Source organism: Hirundo rustica, chromosome 9 (genome assembly GCF_015227805.2).
Source record: "Hirundo rustica isolate bHirRus1 chromosome 9, bHirRus1.pri.v3, whole genome shotgun sequence".
NCBI lineage: Eukaryota > Metazoa > Chordata > Aves > Passeriformes > Hirundinidae > Hirundo > Hirundo rustica.
The window spans coordinates 1707803-1722684 of NC_053458.1; the positions used below are offsets into that span (position 1 = coordinate 1707803).

General features: G+C 46.5%; 1 protein-coding gene across 3 annotated transcripts in view; it reads left to right on the top strand.

The window, feature by feature from the left end:
* Positions 1 to 14882, top strand: part of JAK1 (Janus kinase 1) — a 65758-nt gene that overhangs the window by 46457 nt on the left and 4419 nt on the right. For all 3 annotated transcript variants that reach the window (XM_040073446.1, XM_040073447.2, XM_040073448.2), the window contains 14 exons: positions 1618 to 1781; positions 1852 to 2185; positions 4272 to 4445; positions 6482 to 6639; positions 7259 to 7382; positions 8515 to 8701; positions 10108 to 10214; positions 11212 to 11358; positions 11567 to 11654; positions 12488 to 12615; positions 12905 to 13040; positions 13375 to 13526; positions 14291 to 14441; positions 14737 to 14831. In XM_040073446.1, the coding sequence (XP_039929380.1) occupies positions 1618 to 1781; positions 1852 to 2185; positions 4272 to 4445; positions 6482 to 6639; positions 7259 to 7382; positions 8515 to 8701; positions 10108 to 10214; positions 11212 to 11358; positions 11567 to 11654; positions 12488 to 12615; positions 12905 to 13040; positions 13375 to 13526; positions 14291 to 14441; positions 14737 to 14831 (2145 nt within the window). The remainder of the gene's footprint in view (positions 1 to 1617; positions 1782 to 1851; positions 2186 to 4271; positions 4446 to 6481; positions 6640 to 7258; positions 7383 to 8514; positions 8702 to 10107; positions 10215 to 11211; positions 11359 to 11566; positions 11655 to 12487; positions 12616 to 12904; positions 13041 to 13374; positions 13527 to 14290; positions 14442 to 14736; positions 14832 to 14882) is intronic.

The window sequence follows — 14882 nt, forward strand, 5'->3', positions numbered from 1 at the left end:
CTCCATCCATGAAAATCAAAAGGCTAATAAAGAAACTCAGAAAAACCAGGGTAACAAATTCTTATCTGTGTCACAGTCTCACAAGCTGTGAGTTCTGGCTGACACAGTGAAAATGGCTCTGTCTCTGTCTCTTTACAAGATCTTTTAAGGATAAGTTGTCCAATTATGAAATGACACCTAAATTATTTTTACTTTTAACCCAATAACCAACCACCCCTGGTTAGCAATGTGGATTTTTCTCCCCAATTACAAAATCCCACCCAGACCATGGAGAAGAAGGTGAAAAAGAAGGACTCAGCCTCTGCCCTAAATCCTCCATCCTGCTTTATCTCTATTCCTGCATTCTAAACCCTTCAGCTCTGAGTTTTGCACCCTGTGCTCTCACACACTTCTGTCCAAACCCCACAGCCACAATCCCAGCGCTGTCACTCCATTTTGGGAGCTGTTCCACGGGCTCAGGTCAGTGCAGTGTTTGCTGGGGGCTCAGAGCCTGGCAGCACAGGAACTCTGGAATTCCCAGTGCCCGGGGCTCCAGCAGGATTCTGCTTGAAAAACCTCTTTTTAAGCTCCTGAAATGCACATTTTGTATGCTGTTAGTACTGGCACGGGTTTTCATTCTGCTGCTGCCTGGTGGAGAGGAGAGGATTTGCTACGTGAAGGAGGCGTAAAGAAACTCTCCCAATCCAAAAAGCGTTTTCTTTTTATAGATGTTTTATTCTAAAGTGAATTATTTTTGTTTATAAACGCTGTCAGTCACCTTTTGTGGGACGTTTCCACAGAGCTGGGACATTCTGGGGCTGGAGAGGAGCAGCAGCAGAGGGAAATGTGGCAGGGCTGGGTCCTTTTAATGAGGATTTTTTACTGGGTGGTGTTAAAAGATTGATAAACATTTACTGATAACCCCTGTGGTGATAAAGATTGATAAGCTCGCTGCAGTTTTGCTCTCCTCTTGTGCCTTCCAAAGGAATTTTCAAACCAGAAGCTGTCAGGTTTCACAAAAAAAAAAAGAAAGAAAAAAAACACAAAAAGGGAAAATTCAGGTTGATGGAAGAGCAAATTGAATGCACTGAGGAAATGTCATTTACTGTTCATTCTGAGTAGAATCCCTGTGGGATTTTCACACTTGGAAATAGGAGTTTGCCCTTCAGAAAAAGACACAAATGGAGCTGCTCCAGCAAATCCTTGTTTAGTTGGGAAACCAGGAAGCAAGAGAATTCCAGGGAAGCATTAAAGCAACAAGGCACAGAAATGTCTCTGCTCTTTGATAACCAAACACTTCCCAGGCTGTCCCAGAGCAAGACTTGGCTTAGGGATGAATCCATGAGACTCATGGAGACTTTGGATGGGAAGGGCAGAGATAAAGCAGAGACACAAAGATGGTTTCGTGGACCAGAAAATAAATGTTGAAGGTACTAAAAGGGGCGAGGGGTGGTGATTTCTGTAGATAATTAAAGAAAAAAAAGTGAATTTTTGGTGAGCTGATGTACCAAAGAAAGGGAGGGTACAAAAGAAGGGAAAGAGGTTCCAGCTTCTCCTTGCCCTGGGGCGAATTCCTGCCTCGGGGCCAAACTCTGGGAAAGCCCAGATGGGTGATTTGGGGTTTGTCCTTCTCCCCAGGGCCAGTACGACCTGGTGAAGGGCCTGGCGCCCATCCGCGAGCCCAAGAGCGAGCAGGAGGTGCACGAGATTGAGAACGAGTGCCTGGGCATGGCCGTGCTGGCCATCTCGCACGACGCCGTCAGGAGGAACGTGAAGCTGCCGGAGCTCCCCAAGGACCTCAGGTGAGCCGGGAGCCGTCCTCTGCTGCTCCTGCTGCCCCAGCAGGGCCTGAGGCCTGCTTTTGCCTTCCAGCTACAAGCATTACATCCCCGAGAGCCTCAACAGAACCATCCGGCAGAGGAACTTCCTGACCAGGATTCGCATCAACAACGTCTTCAAGCACTTCCTGAAGGAGTTCAACAACAAAACCATCTGCAACAACAGCGTCTCGCCGCGGGACCTGAAGGTGAAATATCTGTCCACCATGGAGGTCCTGACCAAATACTACGGGGCGGAGATCTTTGAGACTTCGTTCCTGCTGATTTCCGCTGAGAACGAGATCAGTAAATTCAATTGCGGAGACAACGAGAGGTACGAAGTGATGGTGACAGGAAACCACGGCATTCAGTGGAGGCTCAAGCCAAGCGTGAGTAGAAAATGGGAATTAAAGGGGGTTCTGGGACGTAACAGCTGTGAAAAGATGGTTGTGGGGTTTTTATTGGAGGGGCTTTTGTAGGATTCTGGGATTAGCCGGGTTGGAAGGAGCTCAGGAAGTTCCAGCCCAATGCCCTGGTTGGGCTTAGTCTTGGGAGCAGACCAGGCTCAGGGCTTTTATCTTGGAGAAATTCCGAGAGTGGACACTGGACAACCTCTGCGGGCAACGCTTTTACCAGGGAAGCTGCTCTGTGAAAAACATCCCAGAATTCAACAGATTTATTCTAGATATTAGATTACATTATATCCTGTATTTTATATTACTATTCTGTCATTTATATTAGTTTTACAATTTGTGTTATAATTCTATTCTACAAGTCTGATTAATGATTAATTGATATCATTATTCTAGAGTGAATTTTTGGCTGAGAGCAAATGTATTACAGTACATAATATTCTATATTTTGTTACTACAGACTTTATATTAATTTTATAATTTGCATTATAATTCTATAATTCTAACTAATAATTATCTTACTGTTCTAGAATGAACTTTTCTTATAGAGTAAATGTATTATGATACATGATATTCTATATTTCATATTCTTTTGTAATTTATATTAATTTTATAATTCTATTCTATAATTCTAACTAATAACAAATTCATTTGTCTTACTGTTCCAGAATGAAATTTTGGTATAGAGTAAATGAGTCACAATACATTATATTCTATATTTTATATTATGATTCTATAATTTATATTAAATCTTAATTTGTATTATAATACTATTCTACAATTCTAATTAATAATTCATTTATCTCATCATTCTAAAATGAATTTTGGTTTAGTGTAAATGTATTACAATATATTATATTATTTTCAATATTTATTATTCTATCATTTATATTTTATCATTTATATCATAATTCTGTTATATAATTCTAACTAATAAATAATTATATTGCTGTTCTAGAATGAATTTTTGCTTTAGAGTAAATGTATTACAGTACATTACATTCTTTATTTTACATTATTCTTCTATATGTTAATGCCATCTTTTATACAATAACCCTATTATAGAATTCTAATTAATAGAGAATTAATTTATATCACTATTCTAGAATGAATTTTTGGTTTAGAGTAAATGTATTACAATACATTACATTCTTTATTTGACATTATTCTATAATTTATATTAATGCCATCTTTCATACAATAACCCTATTACAGAATTCTGATTAATAGATAATTAATTTATATTACTGTTCTAGAATGAATTTTTTGTTTAGAGTAAATGTATTATAGTACATTGCATTCTTTATTTTACATTATTCTTCTATATATTAATGCCATCTTTCATACAATAACCCTATTATAGAATTTGAATTAATAGATAATTAATTTAAATCACTATTCTAGAATGACTTTTTCGTTTAGAGTAAATATATTACAATACATTACATTCTTTATTTGACATTTTTCTTCTATATATTAATGCCATCTTTTATACAATAACCCTATTACAGAATTCTAATTAATAGAGAATTAATTTAAATCACTATTCTAGAATGAATTTTTGCTTTAGAGTAAAGGTATTACAATACATTACATTCTTTATTTTACATTATTCTGTAATTTATATTAATGCCATCTTTTGTACAATAACCCTATTATAGAATTCGAATTAATAGATAATTAATTTATATTACTATTCTAAAATGACTTTTTGGTATAGAGTAAATGCATTACAATACATTACATTCTTTATTTGACATTATTCTTCTATATATTAATGCCATCTTTTATACAATAACCCTACTATAGAATTCGAATTAATAGATAATTAATTTAGATCACTATTCTATTTGGTTTAAAGGTATTACAATACATTGCATTCTTTATTTGACATTATTCTTCTATATGTTAATGCCATCTTTTATACAATAACCCTACTATAGAATTCGAATTAATAGATAATTAATTCAGATCACAATTCTAGAATGCCTTTTTGGTTTAGAGTAACAACACTGTGCTAAACACGTTTCCGCTAAAGCTTTTACCCCAAACACCTCCGCAGCCTGTGCAGACAGAGAAGGAGAAGAAGAAGAAATCCGACGGCAAGCCCAGAAAGGAGGAGGAGAAGCACAAGCTGCGGGAGATGTGGAACAATTTCTCCTACTTCCCTGAGATCACCCACGTGGTCATCAAGGACGCCACGGTCAGCATCAACAAGCAGGACAACAGGAGGATGGTGAGAGCTCTGCAGGAGCCTGCTGGAAGCCAGGGTTCTGAACTCGGGGCAGGGAGTTTGGCACTTCAGCTTGCCCTGGCTGCATCGTCTCCGGGGGTTCCTTGTTTTCTCTTCTCCCGTCGGAGCCGGGGTTAACGCTCGGGAGATGCAGAGTTCGGGTTTGGATGCAGATGTTTATTAATTCTTATCTGTGTCACAGGCTCACAGCTGTGAGTTCTGGCTGACACAGTGAAAATGGCTCTGTCTCTCTCTCTACAAGGCTTTTTAAGAACAAATTGTCCAACTGTGAGATGGCACCTAAATTATTTTTACTTTTAACCCAATAACCAACCACCCCTGGCCCACAATGCGGATTTTTCTCTCCAATTACAAAATCCCACCCAGACCCATGGAGAAGGTGAAAAAGAAGGACTCAGCCTCTGCCCTAAATCCTCCATCCTGCTTTATCTCTATTCCTGCATTCTAAACCCTTCAGCTCTGAGTTTTGCACCCTGTGCTGTCACACACTTCTGTCCAAACCCCACAGCCACAATCCCAGCGCTGTCACTCCATTTTGGGAGCTGTTCCACGGGCTCAGGTCAGTGCAGTGTTTGCTGGGGGCTCAGAGCCTGGCAGCACAGGAACTCTGGAATTCCCAGTGCCCGGGGCTCCAGCAGGATTCCCTTCCATGGGCAGCCAGGGTGGGGTTGGGCAGAAGGTGACAACGTCCTTTGATGCATTTCTGCCTGGGGTCAGAGTGGTTTTAGCCCCACGAAGGTTCGTCACACTCTCAGGGCTGCCAGCGACCTCTGAGAAATGGCTCATGGAAAATCAGTGAGACAGGATGATCAGAGGTGTTTGGGAAAAGCAAAAAGGTTTTAATTAAAAAGTGAAAATAACAAACTGTACAAAACCAAGGAGCAGTGCAGGGAGATCCCTTGCAGCTGCTCAGACACCCCAAAAATGCCCCAAGAATCTCTGTGCTCTCTCTTAAATGTTCAGCAACCCAGGAGGGGTTTTTGCCTTGCTGCCCGATAGAAAACAGCGACGTTCCTTGAGGAACAGCTCAAGGATCCAACTGGTGCCTTTGTCCTGGTGAGGAGAGCAGGGAAGTTTCTGGTTCTCCTTCCTTAAAAGTTCCAGGGGTCAAAATTAAACTTTCCTAATGTGTGAAAGTGTGGGGGTGCACTGCAGCAGTCCTTGGGGGACATTTGGAGTGTGAATAACACAAAACGTGCTGCCCTTGACACTGGGCAGAGCAGAAGTGGTGGCAAAAGTGGGGGACTGCAGTTGTGTCCACACTGGCGCCAAACTTTCCCTCAGAATTCCCGTGAGGAATTACAGAATTCGTGACAGCGGAGAGCCGAGTGTCCAGGCAGGGAATGGCCACTAAATCCCAACCTCCTGTGGCCAAAAATGCCTGGATATTCCTGGCTCATTAACACCAACATTCCAGGGATTTTCTGACGCCTTGGAAAGGCTGAGCTGGAACAGAAGACGGGACAGAGCCAGAGAATAAAGCAGGGATTTATTGAAAGGCCTTTAGGGTAAAGCTTGGGCAGGACAAGAGCCTGGGCAGGGCTGCACCCAAGGTGGGCACAAAATGGGCACAAAATGGAGCCAAAATGGGCACAAAATGGAGCCAAAATGGGCACAAAATGGTCACAAAATGGACCCAAAATGGTCACAAAATGGACACAAAATGGACAAATGGTCACGAGGTCTCACACTTTTATAAGTTTTGGTCCATTTGCACATTGGGGTTTAATTGCCCCATCCCAGCTCCAGGCTGTGAGCTCCCATCCCTCTCGTTCCTCCCGCCAGCCACCGCTGTTTGTGCTTTGGGGCTGGAAGTTGTCCTTGGTGTGCAGCAGGAACAGGATTTGTTTTGTGTCCCTGCTGTGTGCAGAGAGCTGAGTGACGCTGAGTGTGAGCTCAGAGCTGCACCTGGGCAGCACAGAACGTGGAACACAGCAAAGATAAAACTTTGAGGCATCAATTGCAGATTCCTGGTGTCCTGGCCCTGCTGGCTGACTCTTCCCTGTGCTTTGTGGCAGGAATTGAAGCTGAGCTCCCACGCTGAGGCCCTGTCCTTCACCTCGCTGGTCGATGGCTACTTCAGGCTCACAGCAGATGCCCACCACTACCTGTGCACGGACGTGGCTCCTCCCCTCATCCAGCACAACATCAAGAACGGCTGCCACGGGCCCATCTGGTCAGTCAGTTCTGCTTTTTGAGGGGTTTTTTGGGGTTTTTTTTTTGTAATTCCCATTGAGGAAATGCGGGGTTTGGATGGACGGTGGTTACCGAAAGGTTGGAAAAGATTTAATTTTGTTAAAGGGGAAAAAAAAAATATGGGTGTTTCTCTCCTTACTTGTGTATAGACTCAATGTTTCTGCACTAAAGGAGAGTTTTCTCCAAGAGTTTTCTCCATGGACACAAGGGAATATTTTAGGTAGGGAACGGAAGTGTCTCGACGCTCAGGACTCCACGGATGGATGGACAAAGCCTTGAGGTTTTTAAACTCCTGGAGGAATTCTCTGCCCTCCACCCATCTTTGTGACTTTTCCCTTGATGTTTAAGCTGTAAACTGTAGAAACCCAGGAGTTCACCTGCACGGTGCTGGATGCAGAATTCCCTTCCATAAATCCTTCCTCCCTTGCTCTGTGCAGCCCAGTGTGAGCAATAAACCCTCCAATGCTATTTCAATAACGACAGAACTATTTCTGAGTTGCTGCTACGCCCCAACCAGAGCTTTGCCCTCATGTTCCATCCCAAAAGCAGGTTTTTGGATGCTCCCTTGTTGGTTTTGCTCACTGTCCATTCCCTTCCAGCACGGAATATGCTATCAACAAGCTGAGGCAGGAGGGGAACGAGGTGGGGATGTACGTGCTGAGGTGGAGCTGCACCAACTTCAACCACATCCTCATGACTGTGACGTGCTTGGAAGGCTCAGAGGTACGATCCCAGCAGGAATGTGCTCCCTGGAATCCCTGGGGATGTGTTTTTGTGTCCTTTGGGGCACTCGCCCTCATCTCTGCAGAGGGAATTGGCTTTTTTTTTCCCAGCCCTTTTCTCCAAATGGGATTGATTAAATCCAGAGCAGCTCCATTCCTCCCAATCAAAGTGTGCAGGAGCAGGGGAAAAATGAAACATTTGAAACTCAGGACACAGAGAATTTGTCACTTCACCTCGCCTTGAGCACGCTTCAGCTTCCCTGGAGCCTTTTTGGCCATGGATTGAATTCCCTTGATGGAATTAAATCCACACCGGCCTCGGCTGGAAGCCTGCAGCTGACTCGGTGGTTTGGGAGAATATTTAAAGTGTTCACGCAATAATAATAATGAATGATGAATAATAAATGATAAATAATGATAACCTAAATCCTTCTCTTAGGACAAAATGGTCATGGAACCAGTGGTGAGTCAGGAAGGGGTATTTGACACTGGGTTTATCTCCTGTAGATACTTATTAAAAAAAGATGCTCAGCTCTCTCTTCTAACAGCAAAACAAGAAAGGAATTTTGTCTTGGAAAAGAGGGAAGGGAGAGGTGACCCAAAGCTGCAGAGGGGACACCCTGAGAGCTCTTGAGATGGGGAAGTTCAAAAGTTCAGCCCCTCCCCAGCACCTCTGAGTGAAGCTGGAAGATCCCAGCATCAGACTGAAATCTCATCGAACAGTCTGGGGTGGGAAAGGGACTTTTGCTATTTTCAAGATGAGATTTTGAAGTTCTGCTCCAGATTCTGCAATTCTTGACCAAATGAAGAGAAAATTCCTCCAGAAGAGGCAGAACTGCATTTTCTCAGGCTCTTAAAAAAAAAACCAAAACAAAACACCACAGTTTGGGCTTATGGGGTGATCACCCCTTTGTGTTGGTGCTCCTCTCTTTGAGCCTTCCTGGGAGTGAAAATTCCGGGAATTTTAAGGTTTTTTTCTGCTTTGTTGCAGTTTGATTAGACAGCCTTGACTCAGGAGCAGGGGCTGAGCCGTTCCTACGCGTGATGCCAAGATTTTGGGAAGCTCTGCTGGCTTTACAAACAATTCCTTCACTCCAGTGATCCTCTTGGCTTTCCTTTCCCTCCGACTCCAGGTGATGAATAACTCAGGCCCTTACAAGAACTTCCAGATCGAGGTGAAGAAAGGGGAATACTTCCTCAATGGCTCCAACAAATCCTTTGAATCCTTGAAAGACCTCATGGATCACCTGAAGGGACAAATCCTCCGCACAGACAACATCAGCTTCACCCTGAAGAGGTGCTGCCAGCCCAGACCCAGAGGTAGCCTGCATTTTGTTTTGTTGTTGCAAAGGAACAAACTCCAGGCACAGGAGGGGGTTTTTTTTAAGGTGTTTTTAGTGCTGTGTCCTGCTGTCAAGCTCTTTTAAAGAAAAAAAAGAGGTTTGAAGTTTTTTTTTTCCTTCTCTGGAGTTTTGTCAGAAGCGAAGCAGGTGCTGTGGGCAGGTTTGGGGAGGGGAGAAAAGGCTTGGAACCTGCTGTGGGCGCTCTCCTTGTGAGCTGGTGTCTAACAGCTCACCTGCACCGGGCAGCAGCAGGGAAGGGATCTGCTCCAGGTGACGTCCTGAGGAGCCTGGTGACACAGAATCGTCTGTGAGGTCCCGTGGGTGGCTGTTGGCTGATGGCAGCGCTCTGGAGCTGGGAGCTGGGAGCTCACCGAGTGCTGCGGCTGTCTGGTGCCAGGGAGGAGGCTCAGTGCGGTGCTGTGCTGAGCTGCTGACGGTTCCCTGGTAGAAACGGGAGTGACTGAGCCACACCAATCACCTGGGCTCTGGGGGAGGCCCTGAGCTCCTCGCTCTGCACAGAGAACCTGGCCCGGAACAGGGGGACATTTGGGCATCTTGGTTTCATTTTGATGGCTGGATTTGGGATAAAATAAAATAAAATAAAAAAGGAGTCAGGGAGTTGATTGCCCGGATCAGCTTCTCCCTGGTTTTAATTCCAGCACGATTCAGTGCGTGTTCCCTGTTCTGTCTGTTCCCTGGGGGGTTTTTTCCTTCTTTTTTTTTTAATACTTAATCAAATATTGTTCACAAAGAAGTTCAGGGGATGCAGGCCTAATGCAGGGTGTGCTTATCCCTGGTGACTCCAGAATCCCAGGTGATGATTTAACCCCAGGCTGTGCTCACAGCAGCAGCAGGCAGTTAATTCTCTCCCAGGAAATAATGCCTGCAAGGCAGAATTCGTGTGCAAATCCCCTGCATCTGTCCTGCAGCAGCGGGGAGGAAGCGCTGGATTTTTGAGTCTGTTCCTTCCGCTCATTCCCCATTCCCCAGCTGAATTCCAGTGCCCTGTTGGTGTTTGCAAGAGTTGAGGGAATTTGGAAGGAGGTGAAGAGGAAAGGAGATGGCTCTGCTGGCGGGAGGGCATGGATGGGGGATGTTTTATTTCATTTTATCCCATTTTATCCCATTTTATTCCACGTACAGCACAGCGATTTTCTCCTCCAACCTTTGTGCACAAAACTGGGTTCAGTTGCCCCGTATCCCCCTGACCTGGCTGATAAATAACCCTTTATTTAATAAACACCAACACAACCCTTTGCTCCAGTGATTTTTCTGCTGGACGAGGAGCAGAAATCGAGTCCAAATTTCCTTTTTTTTTTTTTTTTTTCCTTTTTTCCCCCCGGAGGGGTGGATTTTAACCCATCTCCTCCCGTGTCCTTGCAGAAATCTCCAACCTGCTGGTGGCCACCAAGAGGGCGCAGGAGTGGCAGCCGGCGTTTCCCGTCAGCCAGCTCAGCTTCCACCGCATCCGCAAGGACGCCATCGTGCAGGTGGGTGCTCAGCGCCCCGGGGTGGCCCTGGGCACGCCCCAGCCCCGCTGTGCCCGCTCCTGCCTCTCCCAGGAGCCCCCAGCAAGCTCCAGCCTGGGCCCGGGCGGGATTTGTGCCTCCGCGGGGACCAAGGAGGGCTCGGGAGTCTTCTCCTTTCTTTGGTCTCTGGGGATTTCTTTAAGTTTTCTGATGGAAAAGAGGGGGGGGTTTGAGGTCATTTCTTGGTAGCTGTGCTGGTTGTGGGTGTGTTTTCTTAAAGGCTGATTTATGAGAGAAACAGAGGTTTAAGGCAAAATTCTAAAGTTAAAATAAAAGAAGTATTGAAAAGCTCTGAGCAGTCAGAACATTGTGTTGAGATCTGCCCAGATTTTCAGATTTCCCCACGTTTGTAGATACTTATTCAGGTCACCTGAATAAACCTCAGCACCTGAATAGGCTTAAATCAGATTTAATGTTGCTAAAAGAGCTCCTAAATGGTGCACTTGGCTTCTTCTGTGAAATCAGAAGGCGTTGGGGGGTTTTTAGCTGCAGCACTGCGGACAGAGATTGGGTTTGGGTTGGTGTGTTTACAGTCAGCATCCTGCAAAAATATCCCCGGGCAGAATCCTCTGTTCGTTTGGAGGAAATTGCTTCCCCAAACAAAGGCTGCCAGTGAAATATTGCTTCCTCTCGCTATTGGACACACATTAAAGATCACCTCAGCAGCAGTTCGTGAATAAGAGCCCCAGCTGTTGTTTATTCACTTGTTTAGTCTGGGAATGTTCAAGCCCAGGGACCCTGCTGGATGATGTGGAGGTGGAATATCCAAGGAATTCACGTGGGGAGGAGGCTCAGAGCTCACTGATGCAAAAGCAGCTCTCTGTCATTGGGTTCTCACCGGAGCAATTGAAATCTGTGACCAGATCAGGCAGAGACGGCAAAAAGCGCAGATGCCAATCAATATTTGTGTAAACTGCGTTTGCTTCCTGTCTGACTCACCCCTGCTGCTGTGTCTCAGGGAGAACACCTGGGGAGAGGCACCAGAACCCAGATTTACTCCGGGATGCTCAGCCTCAAGGACGACGAGGACGAAGGGTATCAGAACGAAAAAGAGATCCGAGTCCTGCTCAAAGTCCTGGACCCCAGCCACAGAGACATTTCCTTGGCAAGTTGTTTTTGCTTTTGTGTGCTGTTCATGGAAAACTTCTATAAAAAAGGGGCTGGGATTGGGGAATTGCTGCAGGTCCAGCTCCCCTGCTGACATCTCGAGGTGACTAAAAAGGGAATTTTTATTTTTTTTTTTTTGTGCTGCTGTGGATGTGCTGAGCTCCTGGAAGGCAGCAGCTGGATGTGATTTCTCTCCCTTTCCCCAGGCGTTCTTTGAGACGGCCAGCATGATGAGGCAGGTGTCCCACAAACACATCGTGCTGCTGCACGGCGTCTGCGTCCGCAACGTGGAGAGTGAGTGCAGGGCAGGGGTTGGCAGGGGCTCTGCGCCTCCCCACGGGGCACCTGCCCCAGCAGAGCACCTGGGAAAGCTTTTCTCCCAATAAAAACCCCTCTGCCACGCTGTGCCTGAGCTGCTCCCTGAGGCTGGAAGGGCAGAGGGGCAGGGTGGATACAAAGCGCCCCGTGGGTGGCAGGCGTGGCGTTGGCACTGTGTTACGGTGATTACAAACATTCATCTGTAGGAAAGAAATGTCTGTTTGTAATATTTGTGTTACATTGGTTACAAACAGGCGTTCATCTGTAGGAAATAGATGTCTGTTTGTAATAATTCTGCATTTCGAGCGCGGCCACGTTTATGTGTGTTCGTTTTTATGTTTGTGCACGTATAAACACACAGACAAAAAGTGTAAGTGTGTACAGTACACCTTTACGTGACTTTTTAACCCAGTGTTGTGCTGTGGACACAAGAAGGAGAGCAAAGCTTTAGGAAATTAAAATACAAATTGTTTCATGCCCCAGCTTTAGCTCTTCCAGGCTCAGGAAAGGAGTTTGAGTTACACGTGGAAGTTAAACAGGGCCACGCTAAAGGAATTTTGGTACGAGAGCAGCCTGATGCTTATTTTTCTAAGCTGTTAGGTGCATTAAAATTCCACCTTTGGAACACCTGGTTCCAGGTTTAATGTTCATTTGCCACACGAAGCCCCTCAGCCTTTCAACCTGCACTCTGAGCACTGAAACCAACCTTGGGCAAGGCGAAATGAAAACATTCCCCAACATCCAGCCTGGGAGGTGGGAACACAAATGCAGTGACTCCAAACAACGATTTTGTGCACCTGCCTTTGCAGATATCATGGTTGAAGAGTTTGTCGAATGCGGGCCTCTGGATCTGTTCATGCACAAGAAGAGCGAGGTTCTCACAACCCCGTGGAAATTCAAAGTGGCCAAACAACTTGCGAGCGCCCTGAGCTACCTGGTAAGAGCCGCCCTGGCAAAGGCACCTAGCTGGGAATACACCTCCCCTCCAGGAAAAGTGCTGAACACTCCATTTCCCTGCTCCTCCTTTCCTTCTTTTCCTCCAGTTTCTTCCCGGGTGTAATTTTGGATTTCAGCTTGGAATAGTTTAGGGCTCCCCTGTGGTGTGGATATCCTGGAGCGCTGGCAGAGCTCCAGTTTCTTCCCGGGTCTAATTTTGGAATTCAGCTTGGAATATTTCAGAGATCCCTCGAGCACCTCTGACTGTTCTTTCCCTGCTTTTTCTGTAGGAGGACAAGGATCTGGTGCACGGGAACGTTTGCACCAAGAACATCCTGCTGGCAAGAGAGGGCATTGACACTGAGTACGGCCCTTTCATAAAGCTCAGCGACCCGGGGCTCCCCATCACCGTGCTGTCCAGGCAGGGTAGGTGCAGGGAAGGGGAGAAATGTCACTGATAGCAGCCAGGAGTGGCTCTGGAATAGGAGCAGTTGGCTTTCATGGATCTGCAGATACGCAGTGGGTGTTCAGAGCATTCATTCCTCTTACAAAAATCTGTCCAGTGAGATGGGACAGGAGGAATCTCAGCTTGTGGATGGCTCCAGGCCTGTAAAAGCTGCAGGAACATCCTTCTGAAACGCAGGAATTTGAGAACCCAGAAACTCTGCAGCTCCAGAGTGTTTCAGACAAGAACAGCTCAGTAGTTGAAAGCTGTTCTCTCCCCCCTGTGACGTTTCCTCCCCGATGTGTTTGATCCCAGAGCGCGTTGAGCGGATCCCCTGGATTGCACCCGAGTGCGTTGAAGATTCCAAAAACCTCAGCATCGCTGCAGATAAATGGAGTTTTGGTACAACCCTGTGGGAAATCTGCTATAATGGAGAAACTCCACTGAAAGACAAGACCTTAGCAGAGGTAAAAACTGTTTTACAAGAACCTGGATTCATCCTCTTGCGCCCTTCAGTTTTCCCTGTGTGCTGTCCCTCCATCCCTTGTCCCCAGTCCCTCTCCAGCTCTCCTGGAGCCCCTCTAGGCCCTGGAAGGAGCTCTGAGCTCTCCCTGGAGCCTTCACAGCAGAAAATCCCAGTTCTCCCAGCCTTTTGTAACCCCTGTGTGCAGCTAGCAGCTGAGTGAGATTCTCCCAGCCTTCTCTTGTTTCTTTTGGGTTGATTCCAAAGGCTCTCCCAGGGGACACCGCTGCTGTTCTCTGCAATTTAAAGAACTGGAGTCACTCTGGTTGTGCCCTTCGTGCCTGTGGCCACAGCGCTGCAGGGCTGGGAATGCCCATCCCAGCCTTGGCCTGCAGCTGGGGCCTGTGAGGAGCACCCAGGGTGTCCTTGCTAAACATCTCCTGGTGCATGAACAACTGGGAGAACCTGGCAGGAAACGATTCCTGAAAGTTCAGCAGCTTTTAAACACTTGATGGGTGTTACGTGGTCGCTCCAGATCCGGCTCACTGGAATTCTCTGCTGTAAAGATCCGAGTTCCAGCTGAAAAGGGGGATTTCCTTGGCAAAGCTCACACTGAATTAAGGATTTAATGGTCACATCCTCTGATGTGGAATCCCAGAACTGCCCAGGTTAGGAAAGACCTCAGAGATGGAGTCCAGGCACTGCCCCAGCTCAGAACCCTGAGTCATGGAAGTTTAAAATCCCTGGAATTCCCGTTTGTTCCCGCAGAAGGAGAGGTTCTACGAGGGGCACTTTGTGCTGGCCACGCCGTCCTGCAAGGAGCTGGCAGACCTGATGAAGCAGTGCATGAACTACGACCCCCACCAGAGACCCTTCTTCAGGGCCATCATGAGGGACATCAACAAACTGGAGGAGCAGAGTAAGGCCCAGGGGACACCTGGGATCACGGACTCCTGGCTGGGATGGCTTGGGAGAGCTCCTCCTTCCAGCCTCGTGGAGGCTGAGGAGCTGCTCCAGGGTGGGAAGTTCACCAGGAGAAATCTGGGTGTTGGGTGTGGAAGCGGATCCAGAGTGGCACCAGTGGATGGAGAATTCCCTGTCAGAAAGCAGGTGGGATGTAAGGAAGGAAAGACGTGACAGTGGGAATGGAGCAAGGATGGCTTGGGAGCGTCGGAGCGTGCGGGAATCTGACCTGGGATGTTCTCCCCTCCTAGATCCCGATATTGTCTCGGAGAAGAAACCCGTCACCGAGGTGGATCCCACTCTCTTTGAGAAGAGGTTCTTGAAAAGAATCCGCGATTTGGGTGAGGTAAGAGGAACGTCACCCCCAGAACACAGCCAGTGCTCCTGGGTGTCCCCA